This window comes from Gracilinanus agilis, chromosome 5, assembly GCF_016433145.1.
Source record: "Gracilinanus agilis isolate LMUSP501 chromosome 5, AgileGrace, whole genome shotgun sequence".
Taxonomy (NCBI): Eukaryota; Metazoa; Chordata; class Mammalia; order Didelphimorphia; family Didelphidae; genus Gracilinanus; species Gracilinanus agilis.
The window spans coordinates 243,816,234-243,839,815 of NC_058134.1; the positions used below are offsets into that span (position 1 = coordinate 243,816,234).

The 23,582-nt window shown below is 41.0% G+C and overlaps 1 protein-coding gene across 1 annotated transcript in view; it reads left to right on the forward strand.

Moving 5' to 3' along the window:
* KITLG (KIT ligand) overlaps nt 1-23,582 on the forward strand; it is a 95,110-nt gene that overhangs the window by 34,432 nt on the left and 37,096 nt on the right. Inside the window, exon 4 of the mRNA XM_044679170.1 lies at nt 16,962-17,024. Within this exon, the coding sequence (XP_044535105.1) occupies nt 16,962-17,024 (63 nt within the window). The remainder of the gene's footprint in view (nt 1-16,961; nt 17,025-23,582) is intronic.

The following is a 23,582-nucleotide window of genomic DNA, read 5'->3' on the forward strand; positions in this document are numbered from 1 at the left end:
AGATCTGGCCTTGAAGCCGAGATAATCCCTGCCTCTGATGTTTCCTGGCTAAAATTTGCTTAACTTCTCAGGGCTCTCAAAGTTGAGGGAAGTAGAGATGGGGAAAAAAAAGAAGGGAAGGGAAGGGATATTTCTTAAACAGCTTCTCTGTGCCAGGCACTGTGCTAAACACTGGGGGTACAAAATGACAGTCCTTGACCTCAAGGAGCTCACAGTCTAATGGCAGATACTGATCTGCATTGATAGAAGAGATTTGTCTCACCTAGGAATTCCCTATTTGGATCCACAGGTATAATACTAACAGTGAAATATAATGGCCAGATAAGAGAGGATCTGAGAAAACTCAAGCTCTCCGTTTAGGTTTAGGATGTAAATGGAGGGGCTGCCAAGATCACAGGAGATCTTGTATCAATAGCTCTAGCCAGAGAGCTGGACAACTAGATTTTCTTGGAAATGAGGGGTTTTTCTTTCGTGATTTATAGAAGTCTTCTTGTAATCTGTGGCAGAACGCAGTTGGGACATGCAGTTCACCAAATAATGCTGTCCGTTTTATATGTTACGTATGCCAAAGACTCTAATGGACATGACAGAAGTAGAGAAAAGAATGCCCTTGGGCAAGTCAGGGATTGAATATTGCAAGAAGCCTTTCCATAGGTTCAATCTGTGTTTGGCTCCAAAAATAAAGAAGCTGTTTCCCTTTCCAAGAAACCATCAACCCTGATGTTTAGTGCCACTTTCTAGAGGAAATTCAACGGCTGGTTGAGGGAGGCTAAAGCAAAAAACATTTCTTTGCACAGGATTTGAAAAACAGACCATTTGTTTGTTGCTACTGAACAAATGGGCAAAGCTTATGTTCAACAGACTTCTGCAAGGTGGTCGGTAGGAAAAAGGAGAAAAGCTGATTGAAATTCTGAAAGACTGAGGTAATAACAGTACTGCGTACTGAAATTTTAAAGAGTAGATTTAGTTGTCATTAAAAAAATTAAACTTTTCTCTTTCATCTTAGAATCAATACTATATATTAATTCCAAGGCAGAAGAGCAGTAAGGGCTAGGAAATGGGTTCGGTGACTTGCCCAGAGTGCCACAGCTAAGAAGTATATGAGGCCACATTTGAACCCAGGTTCTCCCAGTTCTAGATGTCTCCTGGTTATAGTTTTTGCTCAACATTTATGTTTATATAGTTATAGATAATGCCAGACTGGAATCAGGAAGACATTTTCCTGAGTTCAAATGTGGTCTCACACACTGGCTGTATGTCTCTGGGCAAGTCACTGAACCCTCTTTGCCTCAGTTTCCTCATCTATGAAATGAATTGGAGAAAGAAAATTGGCAAATTACTTTAGTATCTTTGTGTAGTAAACCCCGAATGGGGTCAAGAAGTATTGGACACAACCAAAACGACTGAACTACATTTGTAGTGACTAAGAATGGTGGGGAGAGAAAGCGAGAGAATAATATTTCTAAAGCATGTTGCAAATCCGTCATCACTTTAAATCACAAAAGTATTATTATTATCATCATTACTAACAAATCCTGCCAGGTTTCGATTCAATGAAGAGTGAGGTAGCTCTTCTTCCCACCTAATAATCTTCTCTTTGTCTCTTTAAAAAAACTTTTACTGGTTTGTAGAGAAAGGAAAATGTCAAATATTAAAAGCTTGAAATTACTACCACAAATGGCTTTACTAGAAAAAAAAACAAGCTTTCCATATGTCGTCTTTCCTTTTATGATTTAGAGGCTTGACAAGTTTCATTATCTGCATTAATCCTTAAGGATATTAATGGTGCTTAGTAATCGTACAGAATAAAATGTGAAACTTTTTTTTTTTTATATTTCAAAATTAGTGGACCCCTTTTGATCTGTAAAGTGTCAGCATGTGATTAGAAAGTGATTTCCGTTCATTGATTTTACTTTAGATGATTAAATGGAAAGTAGAATTTGCTACATTCTTGTGTAATATGGTTATTGCTTTCAGTGGCATGACAAACGCTGTCACTTTTTTTTAGCCTTTAAATTTTCCTTGTGAATATGCTGAATGGATTCATAATTATAGGAGGAAAAAGAATACTGACTCTTGAGTGAGAGGTGGTTGTTGTTTAGTTGTGGCTAACTCTTCACGACTGTATTTGGGGTTTTTGTAGCAAAGATCCAGCTCTTTCTACAGGTGAAGAAACTGAGGCAAACAGGGTTAGATGACTTACCCAGGGTCACTCAGCTAGCAGGTGTCTGAGGCTGGACTTGAACACAGGAAGAGGAGTCTTCCAGACTCCAATTTGGGTACTCTATTACACCACCTGCCTTTCTCATTAGAGAATCTGCATTCAAATTCTACCATCAATGACCTTTGCTCAAACCATCTAATCTCCCTGGGCCTCTTTTTTTTTTTTTAATCTATAAAATGAGGGATTGTACTTGTTTAGGAGATCCCTTCCAACTCTAGATGGCTGATGCCACTGTAGAGCTGCATTCAAAGTCACTGCTCTTTGACGTCTTACCTTAAGAAGGGACTCCCTAGTGCTTCTATCACAAGTACTGTCTTTATTAATTTGACCCCAGGAAAAATGCACTTTGCTCTGACAGTACAATAATTATATTTGAATAGGAAGGATTATAGAATGATTAGGAAAGACAGCCTGACTTTGTGACCTTGGGCAAGTCATTTAATTTCTCAGTGCTCCAGGCAACTCTTTGAAGCTAGAGGCTGCGCATATGCTCCATTTAGGGGAGCTTCCTCCATGGAAGTCACTTACACCAATAAACTCTCACCAATCCAGAGCAATGATCACAATCACAATAATCACAGAATCTTGTAAATTAGAAATTGGAAGAGACTTTCAGTGGTTATCATACCCATTTGACTCTAGTTGGGAAAGTATTTATTCCTCAAGTAGGAAACCTCTGGCTGGCTGAATATATAATACAAGTAACAATAATAGCCTTTCCCGAGCCCTCCTGATTCTAGTGTCTTCCCTCTTGACTATTTCCCATTTCCCATGTATGTAGCTTGTTTTGCATGTTTCTGTTTGCAGGTTGCCTCCTCCTTCGATGGGAAGCTCTTGGAGGACAGACCTCCTATCGTTTGCCTCCATTTGAATCCCTAATGCTTAGCACAGGAGCTGGGGCTTAATCCATATTGATCACTAATAATAGCAATGATAAAATGCTAATACCGATAAAATAACAACACCGATAGCTCGCAATTTTGTAGTGCCTACTATGTGGCAGACACTGTGCTCAGCTCTTGGCAGATCTTCTCTCCTTTGATGCCCACAACAACCACCACCACCCTGGGAGGTAGATGGGAGAAGTCCGTAAAGTGGTGGGAACCAATGGAATAAGCTTCAGAAAGGCTCAACAATACAAGTAATAAACATGCCAATTCCTAATATTTGTAGAGCAAATCTCAAAGTTTCCGGAGTGCTTTCCTGGTATTTCCTCATTGGAGCTTCATGAATGGTAGGGACTGGGATTTTTATTATTCCCAATTCAAAGATAGAGGAAAGTGAGCCAGAGAGAGATTGAGTGGCTTGTCCAGGGTCACACAGCTTTGTTGTATAGTTGTTTTCATTCAGGTCTGACTCTCTGTGATCCTTTTTTGAAGTTTTTCTTGGCAGATAACTACAGTGGTTTTTTTCCATTTCCTTCTCTAGCTTGTTTTATAGATGAGGAAACTGAGGTAAAACAAGATGAAGTGATTCGAATAGGGTAACTTAGTAAGTGGCTAACTGAGGATTTGAACTCAGATCTTCCTGATTCCCAGTCTGTTTTAATCCACTGTAAGGAAAAGTAAGGAATAGGGAGAAATCCATAGCTTGCGAGGCTGTGAGGATGGAGTAGAAACTTGAACAGAAGTGTATGGGGAGCTTAATCATTTATTTTTTTAATGTTTTAAAGTTTGCAAAGCGCTTTTCATATATTATCTGATCCTTATGACATCTTTGGGAGGTGTGGGGGGGTTCTAGAGGTATTATCCCCATTTTACAGATGAGGAAAACAAAGGCACTTCAAATGTCAATGATAAGTGCTCATGAGCTCATATCATGGTTTACAACTGGAAGTCCTCTAAGTGAGGCATTATCCTTCACCTAAGAAAATAGAAACTCCTTCAAGGCAGGCACTTTTTTCTTATTTGGTACCCGGCGAGTAATAGGTAAGTAATATAATGACTGATTAATTTGTGAGGGAAACTGAGGCTCAGAGAGACTAAATGACTTTCCTAATACCATAGGGTATGAATTTGTGGAACCAAATCTTGAAGCTTGTTCTCTGGTGCCAAATTTGATGTTTCCTGCCCTCCTCTCAACCCCAATTATTGCACGATGGTGTCAAAGGCAGGCACGAACCCAGATTTTGTTTACTCGAAGCCTATCGTTTTATTTGCTACAAGGAGACCGTAGGCTGAAGGGAAAAGACCTATCTATGGACCTGAACCCTGCCTCTGATGCTTTTTTTTTGTTTTGTTTTGTTTTGTGACCTTGCCTGAATCGTCGAATGTCCACGGTCTCAGTTTCCTTATCTGTAAAATGAGAGTATTGGATTGCTTCGCGCTCCAAATCTCTGATCTCTTTTTTGACTTTTAATTCAAGAGTTGGAGTCATAACAAGGGCTTTACCTTGTGTGCCTTTGGGAACAAGCGAGGATTAGAAAAGCCAACTTTAAACAGAGCGAAGGACGCTGTCCTGTGGGTAGAAAGATAACTGAGGTGCATACGAGGGAGGGAGAGTCTTTATGCTGAGGTGGAAATAGCCTCATGGGTAATTAATTTCTCCTTCCTATTTCAGCATTTCTCCAGGCATTGAATTGATTCCTTTGCAATCTTCCAGGCGTTCTTCCCTTGCATTAGGTGGCAACCAACGCTGTGCCCTCCATGTCTTAAGCTTGTTTGCCCAGGGCTATTCTCATGTCACGGAAGCACATGATTTATGGCTTTTACAGGCTCATTTTTTGGGTTTTGTCTTGGACAGGCTGTACTGCTCCACTGTCCCCATGGTTTTCATTGGAAATCATTCTGGCATGTTTACTCAGCATAAGAGTTCATCTATTTACAGAACATTTTGCTTTGTTTCTAAAAATGTTGCAAGACTTGTTTTAAATGGCAAACCCAGACCTACCTAAAGAAAGGGTCAAATATTTTGGGCGAAGATGAATCGAGCTTTCGAAATTTTCGCCTCTGAGGGACAGTTATGGTACAACTCTTTATCCTTTCAGAGCCTTAATGGAAGCCATAATAAATTGGGCTCCTGGGAATGGTGCGAGTGACTTTTTCTCTGGGTCTGCTCCCTGCTGTTCCCTTGGTAATAAAACTTGTTTGAGGTGATTTGTTTCCACTTTGGGGCATGTTAATTAAATCGTTACCTTCCCATAACACTTTGATATTTAAGAGCCTTAGGTTCTTTTTTAAACCCTTACTGTGTATTGGTGTATTGGTTCCAAGGCAGAAGAGTGGTAAAGGGTAGGCAATGGGGGTCAAGTGACTTGCCCAGGGTCACACAGCTGGGAAGTGGCTGAGGCCAGGACCTCCCATCTCTAGGTCTGGCTCTCAATCCACTGAGCTACCCAGCTGCCCCCTAGAGCCTTAGATTTTTGATAATCTTTAAAAAGAAAAAAAAAGCATTTGGTTGAGTCAGGCCAGTGTTCTCATACCCAAATGGTGGCAAATGAGGAAAGTTAAGTGTCTGGAATAAGGTCAGTCAACAAATCAGCAGCCTGGGATGGGATCAGAACTCGGAAGTTCTTGTTTCCTAGTTCTGTGGTTATCACTTAATCTGTGGCCATTCATTTTATTTCATTTCATTTAAAAACCCTTTCACTTTCTTCCTTAGAACCAATATTGTGTATTGGTTCCAAGACAAAAGAGTGGTAAGGCTAGGCAGTGGGGTTTAAATGACTTGTCCAGGGTCATATAGTTAGGAAGTATTTGAGGCCAGGTTTGAACCCAGGACCTCTCATCTCCAGTCCAGGTTCTCTGTCCACTGAGGCAGCTGCTTGGCTCCGAATGTCTTCCATTTGTAGAAGGTTTGATTAATTCACGTTTTTCTAAAGCTTATAACTGGTATGGAAATTCCCTCCACTGATTAAGAAGGGCAATTCATCTGGAACTTGGAATTCATAGGGTCATAGGTAGGCGCAATGCTAATGTGAGAGTAAGGAAATAGGAATTCAATGCGTATTTTAGATTCTAGCTTGAACAAAGTCACTTAATCTCCCTGGGTCTCAGTTTCCTCATCTGTAAAGTTAAGGAGTTGGAATCTTTAGCCTTAAAGGTTCCTTCCAGCTCTAAATCTATGATGCAGTGAATAATTCAACAAATATTTAGAGCTAGAAGGAACTTTAGATTCCATCTGGTCCAATTTCCCCCAGCTGCCATTTAACAGAGAGTTTAGTAACTTACCCAAGGTTACACTGGCCTAGGTAGTAAGTAGCAGTTGAACCCAGGCCCTCTGGCGTTAAACCTAGCATTTAGGGTCTGAGAGAATTGTCCGGAGGTCTGAGAGATGAACTGATTTGCTGATGGTCACACAGCAGATGTGGGCCAAAGTTAGACTTGAATTCAGGTCTTCCTAACACCAAGGTCAGTTGTCCATCCTCTATACCTCTTCCTTTAGGGCTACTTATTTTCAAAACTGAAGTGTTGCCCTTGTGTGCTTTAGAATGACATAGTCTGATTCTTTGCATTTACTCTGATATTGTTGGTTTTTAATCGTTGAATTGTGCCCAAGTCTACAACATCCCATGTTCTTTTGCCCATGGGTTTTTTTTTGTTAATGATACTGCAGTGGTTTGCCATTTTATGCTTCTCTTCTCAGAAGAACTAGTTACCTCTGCTTTGAAAAGAGGCAACTTCCATAAACCTCACCCTTTCCCATCTCTAGTCACCAAATGTTCTTCTTTTCTTGATCATCAGAATTTTATTTTCCTGTGAAATACCAAAAGTTAAGTTTTGCTATTCATTGGCTCTAGGGTCGACTGGTGAGAAGGGTTTTGATATCTTTACCAAGTTTAATTTTCTCATTTCACTTCTCCAAAAGTCATATTTGATACCCATCTGATCACAGATTTCAATTAGAAAGAGATTCCTACTATGCCCCCTCATTTATTTTATTATTATTATTTTAATCATTGTTTCTAACTTAATAATAATGCTAAACAGAAGGACCAGGGCTAGGCAAATGGGTTTAAGTGACTTGCCCAGGGACACATAACTAGGAAGTGTCCAAGACCACACTTAAACCTAGATCCTCTTGACTCCATCCAATCTTCTCTATCCACCGATTCATCTAGCTGCCCCAAATCCTCATTTTACAGATGAGGAAGTGAAGGACACAGTTAAAAGACAAAACTGGAATTTAAACTCGGCCTCTTTGATTCCAACTCTCCATTGACTACAAAAAAGAATTAAACATAGTAATCTTAGGAAGAAAGTGAATTTCTTGCTATGGCATGGTATCTCTGACATTTCAAAATTGAACTTGACAAACATATTTCATTGAGTTAAGATCCCTCTACAGCTGGAGTCCTTTACCTCCAGTTCCTCTAGAGTTCAGGAGTTCCTGCACTTGGATGGGAAAAGAAAATCAACTTATTTTCACTAACTTCCAATTGAAATTTAGCATTTCCTTCAGTTATTTCATGACATTTTTAGAAAAGATAGTAACACAAAATAGTGAAGCCCCCTATCTATAAGATGACCCATATGAGATATCCCCTTTAATCATTTTATCAGATTCATTTCTTTCAGGAATCCTATCTTGGAAGGAATAAAATGAATACAACGAGAGAACTTGCTCATTGTTATTCATCAATTAGTAACAATCATTATGTAGGAAAGGAGATTTAAGCAATTTTTTGACTTGCTTCTCAAGTGTCATTTGTATTATGATTATTCATGTATCATACTAGAATCTAGTAAGCAACAATTACAGAAGTCATGGAATTCGTGAATTCCATGACTTCTGTAATTGTTGCATCTTCCCTAGTCCTGGAGAAGTAGCATCTGTTCTGTAGGCATTCAATAAAAGGACAACATCTATTTAATGCCTTTTATTTGGAGAAAGAAATGGCAAGCCAACCCGGTATCTTTGTTAAGAAAACCCCAAATGGGGTCATGAAGAATCTGACACCACTGAAAAATGAGCAAACAGCAAAAGTATCTCAAAGGAAAAAAATGGCTAGCTACCTTTATTTTCAAGCATACAACTGAGCTGACTTTCTTTTTAGTTTAATGTTTAAAGATGACCCAGAAAACTCCCTTCAAGTTTCTTTGTACATTTTTTAAAAAAATTATCCATTAAGATACCATAAAATAACAATCTAGGTAGCTTTGAAAACTATACTCCAATGACCCAGATGGTTTTTGGGGTAGGAGTATTGAGAGCTGATGGGATCATTGGTTTAAATTTAACTTTTTCCCATTTTAGAGGCAACTAAAATGATGCAGTGAATAGAGTGCCAGGTCTGGAGTCAGACACAAGTTCAAATGTGATCTCAGACACTTATTAGTATCTTATTGGAATTAGAGAGACCGAGTATTCTTATTAGTAGTTTGACCCTAGATAAGTCACTTGACCTTGTTGGCTTCAGTTTCCTTATCTGTAAAATGGGCTAGAGAAGAAAATGGCAAACCATTCCAGTATATTTGCCAAGAAAACTCCAAATGGGATCATGAAGAGTTGAACACGACCCAACGACCCACTTCTTACAGTCAAAGAAACTGAGGCTAGGATACTTTTAGTGACTTGCTCAGGGCCATGCAGCAATCTACCCAATATGCCATAATACTGTCTCAACGACTTCCAAAAAGTTTTTAAAAACGGAATAAAAATAGTCTGTATGATTCATAGGGGCTGAGCAACCAGTAAACTTGAGTTGGCCTCTGGGCAAGAATGATTTATAAGGAAATGAATTCCTGGTTCCTGACACAGTACCTTTTTCTGGCACATTCAATTTAAAGATTCTTGCCATTTGGTGATCTCCAGTTGTTGGATAAAACCAGTTGAGATGGAGATGAGTCCCATTTCTTTTGCTCCAGAGCAGCTGGACATTTGCAGCTTCAGCTATGCTCTGCTTCCCTGGTTTCTGGTTTGGTTTTCACCTTCATTCTCTAGGACCTGGTTCTAGGGTCCCTAGAAGCCTCTCTTTGAATGGATCTTGACAGTTTTCAAGAGTGGTGAAATTTAAGACTTCAAATCAGTGAGTTCTAAGGAGAGACATTGTTCAAGCTTCACAGTTCTTTTATTCCTGCTGTCCGAACATATTTTGCTTCAGGGTATGGTAGGAAGCCAAAGGATCTCTGCTTGCCAAATGTCTGATTCTCTATGTTTTCAACTGGGGCTGCCCTGGCACTATTTGGAGAAGGGCAAATATAGTGTCCTTCTGTCTTTCACCATACCATTTTTCTACCCCATGTTCTTGAGAAGGCATTTTGTTGTTTCATTTTTTTAAAACCAGTTCTCCCAAGAGACTTCAAAGGAGAAACCAAATACAACTGGTCGTACAAACTTCATCAAGGAAGGTGTTTTTGACTGGCTTAGGCTGTTTGCAATCTGCTGTGGTACTAACACAGAGCTCCAATCCAAAGGGCCCTGGAGTGTTTGACATTTAAGTGCCTGTCTAGCCCTGTAGGAATCTTACTTCTTTCATTATTAGTATCATTTCGCTAGAACAGATGGATTGTGAAATATTTATTTTTCACATTATTGATTGTCCTATTTGATTGTTCTATTAGATCCTTTGGGGAGGAAAATCTAGAAAAATCTTGCATTGTGATCTGTGTCAACATTTGAAAACTGCTCATCAGTGTTTACCTTGGAAATCTTCCTGGTTTCCCTTTCTTTCTCTAGACTCGTGACACCATTTTCTCCTGCCTATTACCTCCAGATGGAGTCTCCTATAGTACCACTTAAATCATGTCATTCTTATACCTAAAACAGTGCTTAATCACTGCTCCCCACCCATTCACACACACACTTCCATGATCTTCAGTATAAATTCCAAATTCCCTGGCTTACCCTTCTTGACCCTCTGTAATCTCTCCCCCATCTTATCCTTACATTCTTATCTCCCACTACTTCCCCATGACCTTGGACAAATCAATTAACCTTATTAAGCCTCAGTTTCCTCATCTGTAAAGTAGGAATAATAATAGCAGCCATGTCAGAGACTGTGTGGGAATCAAATAATATAAACAAAGTGCTTTGCTCACCTTCAAATGCTATGTCAATGCTAGCTTTCATTTTTAGGAGCCCTGTTACTGCAAAATTGCACTACTTAGCCACTCCTATACGATTCAGATTTGTACCTTTGTTCATGTCCTGCTTATCCAACTTTTACTATTTTTCGAGATCCAACTCTGTGCTACCTTTTCTTTCCCTGATGGCACACAGCTGAGAGATTAATTAGCATAAGATTACACCACCAGCCAATTAGGTGACTCAAGGAATAGAGAGTGCTGGACTTGAACTCACGAAGAAGACCCGGTATTAGATCCTGCCTCAGACACCCTAGGGCAGTGGTTCCCAAACTTTTTTGGCCTGCTGCCCCCTTTCCAAAAAAATATTACTTAGTGCCCCCTGGAAATTAATGTTTTTAAAATTTTAAGAGCAATTAATAGGAAAGATAAATGCACCTGTGGCCATCACCCATTCCCCTGGACCACTGCAGCATCCACCAGAGGGCAGTAGCGCCCACTTTTGGTCAAATGAGCTAGAAAAAGAAATTACAATTACAAGTTTTGTAATTGTAATGTAAAAATATATGTAAAGTGCTAAATAAATGTCTCTGGTTGTTATTTGACTCTGTTGTTCAATGTAGCCTAACTACCAAAACCTGCTGTGTTTATACAATCTCTGACTTGATTTCCCAAGGTCTCTTCCCTGTATAATATGGCAGGAGACCAGAGAACACAGTGGAATAGCTTTAAATTGGGTCTATGTTGGATCTGAATTCAGACAGTATTTTGAGGGTCCCAATGCTGGGACTCTCTTCTACATTAGATCACTTGATGCTTCTTTTAAATATTTCAGGACTTAAATGTCCATGCATTGGGTTCAGAAAAAAACTGCTGGGTATTAAACTTCAGTCTCTGTGGAATAATGACCCGATGTACCATGTGGAACGTAGAAGTTCTATGCCAGGCATTCTTGATCTTCTTTGTTGTCCTGAACCCCTTGGGCAGAGTGGTGAAACATAAGTTATTAAAGACATAAAGTTAAATACACCGGATGGCAAAAGAAACCAATTCTATTGTATTGCTCTTCCAAAGGGCAGCCAGGTAGCAGAGTGGATAGATAGAGTGCCCAGGCTCATCTTCCTGAATTCAAATCTGGTCTCAGACATTTATTAGCCATATGACCTAGGCAAGTCATTTTGCCCTCTTTGCCTCAGTTCCTCATCTTTAAAATGAACTGGAATAGGAAATGGCAAACCACACTAATGTCTTTGCCAAGAAAATTCCAAATGGGGACACAAAGACTTGGACGTGACCGAAAATGACCAAACAACACAAACATTTTTCAAAAACAATAATTTATGGACCCTAGATTAGCCACCCCTGTTCTCTGCCTTTTTTCTTCTTCCCGTGTTTTACCACACACTGTTTTAAAAACAGATCACTGCCAGCACCATCGCCCTCAAGGACAACAGACACTTTGGAGTGTTCGTTGTAATCTGTTTTATCCCCGGTGCCTACCAGAGATCACGGAGCAGTGGATTTTTATTTTTCAAATTGTGGTTAAGTCGGGTCTCGATTGGCCTGGGATACCAGGAAAACAGCTCGTGTTTAGAATGCATGTCACTTCTTGTCAGGTTTATTCATCTGGAATAACTTTAATTTTACGCGGCTTGTTCTTAAAGGAATATAGGGTTGCTGACCTGCTCTATATCCAGTTCCAGCTTTCACACCTGCAGAGGCATCTACAGTGTCTCTGCTGCCAGTGCAGGGCCTTCCTACCCCTGAGCCAGGCAAAGAAATCAAGGAGTTAGTTCCCTTTGTTTTTCAGAGGTGGGGACTGGAATTCTGAAGGGAGAAGAAAAGCAATTCTACAAACATGGAGGAGAGAGAAAATAACCAAGAGCAAAAGAGTCCCATCTCTATTAGAGAAAAAAAGATGGAGAGAGAAGCATCTTCTTAAGCTACATCACCTTTTGGGGACAGCTAGGTGGCTCAGTGGATAGAGAGCCAGGCTTAGAGATTGGAGATCTCAGTTCAAATGTGGCCTCAGATGCTTCCTAGCTGTGTGACCCTGTGCAAGTCACTTAACTCCAATTGCCTAGCCCTTATCACTCTTCTGCCTTGTATCAATTCTAAGGCAGAAGGTAAGGATGTTAAAAAAATAATGAAAGGCAAGTGAACTCTGATTAAACATAATCAATACTATGATAGAAAATAAGTTTAAAAAAAACAGAATCTGTGGTTCCGTGTTGTCTTTAAAATTTATTTTTTTGTTTCCCGTTTTGGTAATTTGGTGAAGTCTATGGAGCCCTTCTCAGAATAATGTTTTTTTTAAAGTTTTTTTTAAACCCTAATATCTTTTATATATATCCCTCTATATTAATTTTTTAAAAATTTGTTACAGGGCTAGGCAATGGGGGTTAAGTGACTTGCCCAGGGTCACACAGCTAGGAAGTGTCTGAGGCCGGATTTGAACCCAGGACCTCCCGTCTCTAGGCCTGATTCTCAATCCACTGAGCTACCCAGCTGCCCCCTCAGAATAATGTTTATACATGTGTAAATGAAGTACAAATACATAGGAAACCAATTACGTTGAAATAGTGATACAGACATTGAAAAACATAAAAGTTATGTATACCAGGTTAAGAATTTCTGCTCTAAAATAAGTCACATAGGTGGGACAGGAACAAAAGTATCAATCTAAATAGGTTAGGTAGGCATGAATAAGTAGTCTAATCACAAGGATAATAAGGATATATAAATAGCATGTATGTAGCTATAAATACCACTATAATGTAAAGACAGATAATGAAAGGTAAGTGAACTGATTCAGGGGATCCTTACAACGGTTCTATTGCTGTATTTTGTTTTTACCTTGCCTAGATTTCCTTTGTTATCCCTTCCCCACTCCCAGATCTATATAACAATTTTTAAAGAGAGAAAAAAATCAGCAAAATCAATCCATTAAAAATAAAACCTGATAGGTGGCTCAATAGATTGAGAGTCAGGTCTAGAGATGGGAGGTCCTGGGTTCAAATGTGACTTCAGATACTTTCTAGCTGTGTGACCCTGGCCAAGTCACTTAACCCTATTGTCTAGTCTTTACTGCTCTTCTGCTTTAGAACCAACACACAGTATTGATTCTAAAATGGAAGGTGAGGGTTAAAAAAAATCTGACATTATATTTGTAGTGTTTCTCACCTGTTAGACCCTCTACCTCTACAAAAGGAGACGGGGAAAGTAGCTTCTCATATTTCTTAATGGCATTAAAACCCAAAATGTCCCAAACCATTTGATCATCTCAGTAGACTCAGACTTAAAACTTGTCATGGTTTTTTCCCCCCTGTGAGTTTCATTTTCTTCATCTGTAAAATGAGGGGATTAGACCAATACAATCTCTTCCGTGCTTTTAAAATTAATTGAGGTCCCCAAATAACTTTTGTTTTTGTGGGCATATTTATCAGTTTTTACTTTACTAGAGATTAAAACATCTTAGTGTTATTATGAAAATTGTTAGCTTGCAGAGACCCCCTGAAAGGATTGGGTTGGGGGGAGGGAGCTCTAGACCACACTTGTGAAACCACTATCATAGAACATGGAGAGTTTGAGCATCTTTCCCAGAGTCACGTGCTCAGTATGTGTCTAAGGCAGGATTCAAACCTAGGTCTTGTTTGTTCTTTAGTATTCAGAGTTTCATGCATTTTGGTTATGAGGAAACTGAGGCTCAAGTAAAGTTATTTGCTTGTAGTCTCACAGATAATAAATGTCAAAGTCAGAATTTGCACCCACATGTTTTCTGGATATCTAAAGCAAGCATTTAAGATCTTTGGCTAGGGACAACTGGGTAGCACAGTGGGTAGAACTCCAGATCTAGAGTCGGGAGGACCTGGATTCAAATGTAGCCTCAGATCTTTCCTAGCTGTGTGACCCTGGGCAAGTCAGTTAACTCCAATTGCCCAGCCCTTGCTGCCATTTTGTCTGAGAACTAAGACAGAAGATAAAGGTTGTATGAGGCCAGTCTGCCATGTTCACTGCCCCTCTGATAATCTTGGTGGCACTTCTTCACCCAGTAGAATGAGAAACACTCTTTCTCGATTTTTAAGGGGGTGGGTTCCAGATCTGGGACCCCTTCTGCCAGTTCAGTTCATGGCACCTTGTCTGTTGTTCAGAGATTTAGGGTGGCATCCAGCACTGATGGGAAGAGAGGATGGAGTGGGGGAGGACCTAAGTCATCCCAGGCATGATGGTCCGAATCAGAAACAGACTCAGCCTGCTTCCTGGCTCTGAGGCTGGGGCCAGCTTGCTTTCTGCTACATCAGAATGTCTGTCTGCCTTCAAACCACGGAAGTCAGCACTGGGAGGCGGAGGGGCCGGGGGCCAGCCGTGGAATGGGGATGGGGACCCCCCGCGAGCGTTTCTGCAGACGTGGCAGAGGCACTCTCAGGTGGCCGCCCTCTGACAGTCCTGGATTTTGCCCCATTAATTTTTAATATGGGACCAGAGGCTGGGAGAGAAACTGAGGGCAAGCGGTCTTGGGAGGATTCTCAGGACAAGCAGAGCCTGGGGGGAGGAAGTTAGGAGAAAGGAGGAGGAGGGGGAAGAAAAGAAAAAAAAAAAGGAGTCAAAGAGAGAAAGAAAGAATGGTAAAAGCCAGGTGGGCTAGTCCAGAGCCCAATAGGGCAAAGCCACTTGTTTTTCTAACCTGGCGCCAGATCAAATGAGCTAATATGAAACTGCCCAAGCTTTCAATGCTCTCAGCTTGAAGGGACCCTTCATTGCATTTTTGTTTTCGCTTTCCCTCCTCAACCCTCCCACTCCCAAACCCCTGCTTTTGGCAGGTTGGAGTGCCAAAAGCTCTTGCAATCAGTTTGTCAGAAAGGGTCTGGAGTTGGCAAGCAGCAAAAGCTTGTTTAAAAAAAAAAACACAAAAAAATCAACAAAAAAAATGCAGAGGTTTAGAAAACAACCAGCAATGCCATGGTGCTGTGGGAAGACTGCACAAAAAACCTGGTTCAAATACTATCTCTGTCACCAAATGCCTGCACCACCTTAGACAAGTCCTCTAACCTCTCTGGGTCTGAGCTGTAAAATGAGGGAGTTAGACTTGATGGCCCCTAGGATCCCTTGCAGTTCCCAATAAGAGATCCAACTTTCCCCCCCTCTATCCCTTTTCCCCTTTCTTTATTTCTTCCTTCTTTCTTCCCTTCCTCTCTTTCCCTCTTTTTTCTCTTCTTCCCCTTCTTTATTCCTCCCTCCCTTTCATCCTTCTTTCCTCCCTCCCTTCTTTCCTTCCATTCTCTTCTTTCTTTCCTCCCTTTTCTCTCTCTTCCCCCTTCTTAGTTATTTTGTTTCTCTTTCTTCCTTTTTCCTTTCTCTTTCTCTTTCCTTTCCCTCCTTCCTTCCATTAAAAAAATTTTCTTTTGGTATTTATATCCCATTTGATACTCATATCCCATCTGTCCCAGCTGAAGCCCTTTTTTAGTTAAGGGAAGAAAAGAAGTTAAGCAAAATCAGCCAACACAGTGGCTATGTCTAACAGTGAATGCAGCATTCCATGCTCATAGCCCTTGTGCCTCTTTACCAAGCAGAGGAGGAAAAAAAAGTTTTCATACTCTATTCTCTGTGGACAAGAATGGTCATTACATTTAATGAGAGTCCACTTGCCTTTCGTTATTTGTCTTTTTTTAAAAAATATATAACCTGTACCTTCTGTCTGGGAATCAATGCTTTATATTGGTTCTAAGGCAGAGGAGCAGTACGGACTTCAGAACTGGGGTTAAGTGGGTCATGAAAGATAAGAAAACAACAGAAAACAAAATTAAGAAAGTTTTACTGGAATGTTCCTTGGAGAAACTGAGCTTAAAAAATGGGATGCTGATGAAGGTCCACTCACCATTTTACTACAACTTTAGTTTTCCAACCATCCAGAGATTGATGGCATTTAAATGAATTTCTTTCCCACCATTCTGTAACTTAATATTGAATTTCTATTGACAGAAGCTTAAATTATTGCAGTGACCAAATCCCTCCCCTTTTTTTTAAACCTTTGTCTGAAAAAAGGACCCACTCCCCCAGTTTCCTTCAAAGCTCAGATCATTGGGAGCAGCTAGATGGCTCAATGGATTGAGAGCCAGCCCGGGGTTCAAATCTGACCTCAGGCAACTTCTTAGCTGTGTGACCCTGGGCAAGTCACTTAACCCTCATTGCCTAGCCCTTACCACTCTTCTGCCTTGGAACCAATACACAGTACTGATTTGAAGATGGAAGGTAAGGGTATAAAAAAAACCAACTCAGATCACTTACTACTTTCTCTTCTTTCTATTATGAAATTTCTACCCCCTCACCCTCACCTTGTACCTCAGTGGCTCTAAGTCACCTCATGTTTATTGTGTGTGTGTATAGCATTTCCCCTGAACCCCTTAAGAGCAGGACTTCTTTCCTTTTTGCCTGGGTATTCCCAGTGCCTGGCACTCAGTGCAAAGAATGAATCTCTTAAAGTGGGCACATTTATTCAACAGTCGAAGCAATTAGTATACAAAATATGGCCATGGTTTCCAGTCCGGTGGAAGTATGCCGGATAGATTGGAGTGCAGGGACTGCTTCAGGGACTGCAATGCTTGCTGGTTGCTTGACTGACCGTCGAAGCCCAGTCTGAAGCAGCTGCCCCTGATCCGATCAGCGGCAGGATTCCTTCCAGCACAGGCTCGTCTGGGCATCACTCCGGTGGAGACGACGGACTGCAGAGAGTACCGCTTTTCTCATGGAGTTTCTGTTTTTGTCTTTGTCTGCAGGTGGCAAATCTTCCGAATGACTATATGATACCTCTTAACTATGTCCCCGGTATGGAACTCTTGGTAGGTATTCACTACATGGGACCTTAACAGCAGCCACCAGAAGCGCGACGGGGTTAGTCAGTTCCTGTTGTAAACGTCTCTGTCACCTAGAGCTTGGCCAATTGTTGGGATTTAATGGAAGGTGTCTTTGCAATTGTTAGTATTTCCATTTTCCTTCTGTCTTTGTATCATTTCTAAGACAGAAAATCAGGGTCACGTGGCTAGGAAGTGTGCCAAGCCAGATTTGAACCCACGTCCTCCAGACTCCACACCTGGTGCTCTATCCATTGGGCTACCTAGTTGCCCCATCAGTTATGATTATTTCTTCCTCTAGTGCCTTTTCCTAAGCTTCTTTTATTAACCAGTGTCTAGGCAACGTGCTATAGTGAATAGAGAGCAGTTCTCAGAGCCAGGAAGAAGGTCCAAGCCTTGACTTTGGCTGTGTGACCCTGGGTGAGTCACATAATAACTCCGTGTTTCAAGCAACTTTAAATTGCCCAAGAAGGCTTTGACTTAGAATGGTAGAAGGGGAGATAAGCATTTGTGACATTAAGCTCTTTTTACAAATGGGAACCTATTTGATCCTCACAACAACCAAACCCTGAGAGGTAGATATGATTATAGTTCTCAAAGAAACTGAGGCAAAATGAAATTAAGTGACTTGTGCAGAGTCACAGAGCTAGTAACGGGTCTGAGGGTACATTTGAACTCAAGTCTTCCTGATCCCAGGACTAGTACTCTCTCTCAGCTGCCTCTATGAAGCCCCCTCAATGAAATCTGATCTTTAGTTCTACCCTGTATTTACCACCTATAATAGAATTAAAGTATTACTTTTGCGGTGAATAGGACAGAGTAATTGTCCTGTTACAGAGTAAACTGAGTTAGGTGTCTCAGGCTAGGACCAAAATCAATAAGCCCTGAGTTCAAATATGACCTTAGACACTTATTAGCTATATGATCCTGGGCAAGTCATTTAACTTGTATTTGCCTTAATTCACTGGAGAAGGAAATGGCAAAGCACTCAAGTATTTTTCACAAGAAAATTTCATAGACGGTATAGCCCATGAGGCCACGAAGAATCATACATGACTGAGTCACTGACCATCTTTCACATTCTCTTCTTAAGCAAATCTGGATTTAGAAAATCTTTGCACATCTTTGAAGTGCAAAATTCCTAAAAAACTTGACTCCCCATGTAGTCTGGAGGAAAAAAAGTCTCTAAAATGTTATTGGCATTAGTGCAAATGTTTGCATTTTTTCAGGCATCCTCATACCAGATAGTTATGTTTTCCAATTTGCTTAGCTTCCTATTAAATTACTGAAACAAAGACATTTATCCCCCTCCTCCTCTTCCTTCCCCATTCCAGTAAACACAAACACTATAGCCTCTTCTCTTAATGGACTGGTCATTTCACTCGTTGGCCTGGCCTTCCTTTCCTCCTTCTTTTCTCCTCCTTTCATCCTCCTTTCCTCCTCCTTTCCTCCCTTCTTTCCTTTCCCCTTCCTCCCCTTCTCCCTTTCCTCCTTCCATCCTTTCCCCTTCCTCTTTCCCTCCTTACTTCCTTTTCTTCCTTCCTGCCTTTCCTCCCCTCTTTCTTTCCTTCCTTCCTTCTTTTTTTACTTTTCTCCTTTTCAAGTTAGTAGATACTTTAGTGATATTTATGCTGTCGTGCTCAAGATTCCGAGGATCCTAGGTCCCCGACGTTGACTGTATGTCTAGCTCATGCTCCTTCATGGTATACTTTGTCTAAAAACAATATCATTGAATGTGTTAGTGGAGAGGGTAAACCAACCACCCTAGTGGTAATTAGTGGTTCACCAATATTGTGGCAGAGAATAAACTATTTCATAGGGTTTTTCTATGGAACAAAACATGGATGGATTCTTCCCTTCGTTTCCAAATCTTAGCATTTGCCATGCTGGTGCGATTTTCTAGACCCGTCCTGTTGAAAAGCCACTCAGAGTTGCAGTTCTCTAAGGAGCCAGTTGGTATACTGGAAACACTACTGAACTAGAAGTCAGGAGACGAGTTCGAGTCTCAACTTGGCTATTCAGCAGTTTTATGACCTAGAGGTAGTCGCTTTCCTTTTCCCCTTAACCTCAGTTTACTCGTACATAAATTGAGGGGCTCAAACAGATTTTTAAAGAAAAGACTAAGTTCTAGGAACCCAGTTCCAGGGAGAAGAGCCTCAGAAAACAGTGCTTTGAATGATCTCCTTCACACGGGACTATGTCAAATGAAATTACTTCCCCATTTGGGGCTTCATTTTTTGGCCATTGGTAAGATGGGGAGTAAGGGAATGAGATGACCTCGAGGCTTTAAATCCACGACCCACAATCCAGCACTTCAATGCCAAGCTACTGAAATCTCTTGCTAGCTTCCATTCCCTCTGCAGTCGAGTTCCTGGGAGGACAATCTCCGAAGTACTGCTTTTGAATTATCTGTCAAGTTCCCCCTCTGCTTCCAAATAGCAGGGTGTGAGCATCTTGTTAATAGGAAACATCTGTGTTTAAGCCCAAGCATAATTACCAGGCCTACTTAAACGATTATGAACCATAATACTGCCAGACAGCTAATGCCTTCCTTTAGCTTCCCAGTAGTTTCTTTTTTTCTTTTTTTCTTTTGTAGCCAGCCTCCTGTGAAAATATAAGGGAGAAAAAGTGACTTGATAGCCAGCACTCTGAACAGCAGGCATTTGAGAAATGATTGTTTGGTCACAGTGCTGGTGATTCGAATCACACATCTGGATTTCTTCAGCCAGTTGTCAGACCATTTCAAAACGTCAGGAACTTTCAGAAGTTGATTTCCCTTTGTTTGAGCAATTAAAGATTTCTTATCAGTTTAAATGAACCAAACTCTAGGGAGTTTGGGAGAACCGAAGTAAAATAAAGTTGGATCAAAATTGTCCCCATGGAGAGCAGCTGGGTGGCTCAGTGGACAGAGAACCATATTTGGAGATGGAAGGTCCTGGGTTCAAATCTAAATGCAGAGATTTCCTAGTTGTGTGACCCTGGGCAAGTGACTTAACCCATTGTGCCTAGCCCTTATCACTCTTCTTCTTTGGAACCAACACAGAGTATTGATTCTAAGACAGAAAGTAAGAGTTTGGAGGGCAGCTGGGTAGCTCAGTGGATTAAGAGTCAGGCCTAGAGACAGGAGGTCCTAGGTTCAAATCTGGCCTCAGACACTTCCCAGCTATGTGACCCTGGGCAAGTCACTTGACCCCCATTGCCCACCCTTACCACTCTTCTGCCTTGGAGCCAATACACAGTATTGACTTCAAGACAGAAGGTAAGGGTTTAAAAAAAAAAGTAAACATTTTAAAGAAATGACCCTATAAAGACAACCTGCTTTTATCTGTAAAGCTAGTGACCCTCTGTTCCCACTTAGGAATATATCAAATCACTTCCCCAGTGATAAAATAGGGAGGGGGGAATTAGATGACCTCTGAGCTCTAAATCTGTGCAGTCTGGCACTTCATTTCTGGGTTCCAGAAATCTCGTTAGTTTCCATTCCTGCTGTAGTCTCCTTTACCTCAAATCTTCTTAAAACAACACTTTCAACACTGTAATTGTACAGTTTGGGAACGTCTAATGGTTCCCCACGATCTGGAGGATAAAGATCCAAATTCAGCCGGACATTCAGTGCTCTCTATGATCTGAGTCCATCCTGACTCTTGGCCCTCATTCCCTACTCTTGGCCATCACAAACCCTCCCCTCCAGGGCAGCATCTTCACTGTCGTCCAGATCTGCTGCCCTTGTCTAAATCCTGCCACAGGGTCATGGAACTAGAAGCTGCCAATTGGAGATCATCTCTTTTCCCTTTACTCTTCAGCTCCATCTCCACCGGGAAGCCCAGAGCCAACCCATGAAGGACCCATATGGTGCTCTTGGCCTGTCGGAGTCATATCATGCCTTGCAGAGCTGCCTACTTGTTTTATAGATGAAATCTTCAAAGAGGTTATGGTGTGGGGCTCATGGAAAATGCTGGGCATGGCTGTAATCTCAGCTCTGGGGAAGGCTGAGACTGGTGGATACCCTACATGCCATTCATGCTTGTTGACCGACTTACTAAGACACTCACAAAAATTAAGCTCCAATATGGTGACACCATGGGAGAGCTGGGAAAGGGAACCAGCTGGACTGGACTGTGGAGGGAGCGAGGTTGAAGACAGAGCAGATCAAAGCTCTTGTGCCTATCAATAATGGATCTGAGCTTTTGAAAAGCCCCCCTCCCCATATTTCCAGCTTAGGGGAGGTGGGGAGATCAGTCTTAAGACAAAAAACAAACCACCACTGGACTTGTGGATAACAGATCTGGAGTTAAATCCCAGCTGTCTCCACTAGCTATCTGACACTTGGCAAGTGGCTTAAACTGTTCCGTGTCTCTTCTATAAAAGGAGGACAATAATATTTGTATTAACCTTTCCAGACTAATTTTCTATTTTTCCTTTGTTCACACCACAATTCAGCCAAACTGGATGAGCTCTTTTCATTTCACTTCCAGGCCTCTGTAGAGTAATAATTTTACTAAATCAAAAGTAGCAGGAGGAAGAAGAGGGAAAATAGGAGAGAGAGAGCTATAGAGTGCTTTCTTTCCTGATGCCTTACCTGATTATCCTGAGGCCAACATAATGGCCTCTTAGCTACACTCACCAGCAAGTCCAACCAGCATCATCAACATCTAGCCAAGAGACCACTTCCTCCTGGCCTCCTTCTTATGAAATCCTCTCTCCACCCACTACTCTCACACATCACGTTTCAGGAACCAACCATGCATGGCTTTCCATTTTGTCTGTGCTCCCCAGGGATGGGGCAGTCCAGAGAAGATCATCTTGCCCTCCTGGTCTCCTGATATTCTTGACTCCATTGTTTCATTTTTTTCTGGCAATTGTTCTACCCTCAAGACTAAATTTATCCAGTGATTTTCCCTGACACAGTCCTAGCTTCCAGGCTCATGCTCAGAAACTCACGCTAGGTACACATTAGGGAAAATAGGGGAGGGGAAATTTCCTTTTGCACGATTCCCACTTTGGTTCTTTGGGAGACCAGCATGCTAAATCCTCTCATTTGGGGTTTCCAAGTCTTTGAATGGACTCCCAAGCCTGGAATGCACTCCCTCTTTACCTTGGCCTCTGAGAATTTCAAACCTCCTTCAGTCTCGGGGGTCACCTTCTGTTAAAGCTTTTTCCGACCTGCTTTTCTTCTCTTCATCAATTGTTATAGCCTCCGCCCTCTGAATCTTCTTGTACTTACACTTGTCTGTATATGTTCTACCTTTCCAGTAGAGCAGTGATTCCCAAAGTGGGCGCCACCGCCCCCTGGTGGGTGCTGCAGTGATCCAGCAGGGCAATGATGGCCACGGGTGCATTTATCTTTCCTATTAATTGCTATTAAAATTAAAAAAATAATAATTTCCAGGGGGCTGAGTAATATTTTTTCTGGAAAGGGGGCGGGAGGCCAAAAAAGTTTGGGAACCACTGCAGTAGAGTATAAGCTCTCTGAGGACAGGCGCCATTTTCCTATTACCTTTAGAACACCAGCACCTAACACAGTGCCTTACACGTAGTAATGCCTGAAGAACTGGATTAAACAATTTACCTCACAGGGCTGTTGTGAGCAAGATACTTTACAAACTTGAACAGACTATGGAAATGGGATTATTGTTGTATTATTGGCTTCTAGGTGGAACAGTGGATAGAGCACTGGGTCTAGAGTCAGGGAGACTCGTTTTCCTGATTTCAAATCCAGCCTCAGACACTTACTAGTTGTGTGACCTTGAGCAAGTCATTGTACCTGTTTGCCTCAGTTTCCTCATCTGTAAAATGAGCCAAACAACAATGGTAAACCACTCCATTATCTTTGTTAAGAATATCCCATACAGGGCCACAAAGTGTCTGAAATGACTGAAGAATGAAGTGTTGTTATGATTTTATGTATTTACATGTATCCATTTCTTTTGTATCTTCCATAGTCCCTAGGATAATGCTGTGTACAGAGTACATACTTAGGCATAAGATTCTAGCTTATGGTGGCCTCTTTGACCTTAGAATAAGTAAAGGCCAAATCTGGCCTCAGACACTTCCTAGCTGTGTGACCCTGGGCAAGTCACTTAACCCCCATTGCCTAGCCCTGTAACAAATAAAATTAATATAGAAGGATATATATAAAAGATATTATCTATATCTATAAAGATAGAAGGATATATATAAAAGATATTAAAAAAAATTTTAAAAAATAATGAGCAAAGGCATCCCCATCATACAGATTGATAATACTGTGGATTTCAGAGATATTAAATAGCTTGCTTAAATTCATAGATATTTATTAGTAGAACAGTAATTTCAGGTCATATCTTCTGATTCCAAATCCATCTTTCTGAATGCTTATTAGAGATAGATATGACACTATCTTCGTATCCTCAGTGCCTAGCAGAGTTTCTTTTTAAAATTATTTTTTATTAATTTGTTTGTTGGTTACATTAGAATTCCCAGGTATTTCCCTTTCTCTCCTCCCTACACTAGAGAAGGTGTCACTTGATGAAAAAAACTTATATATGGGTGCATTATATACATATA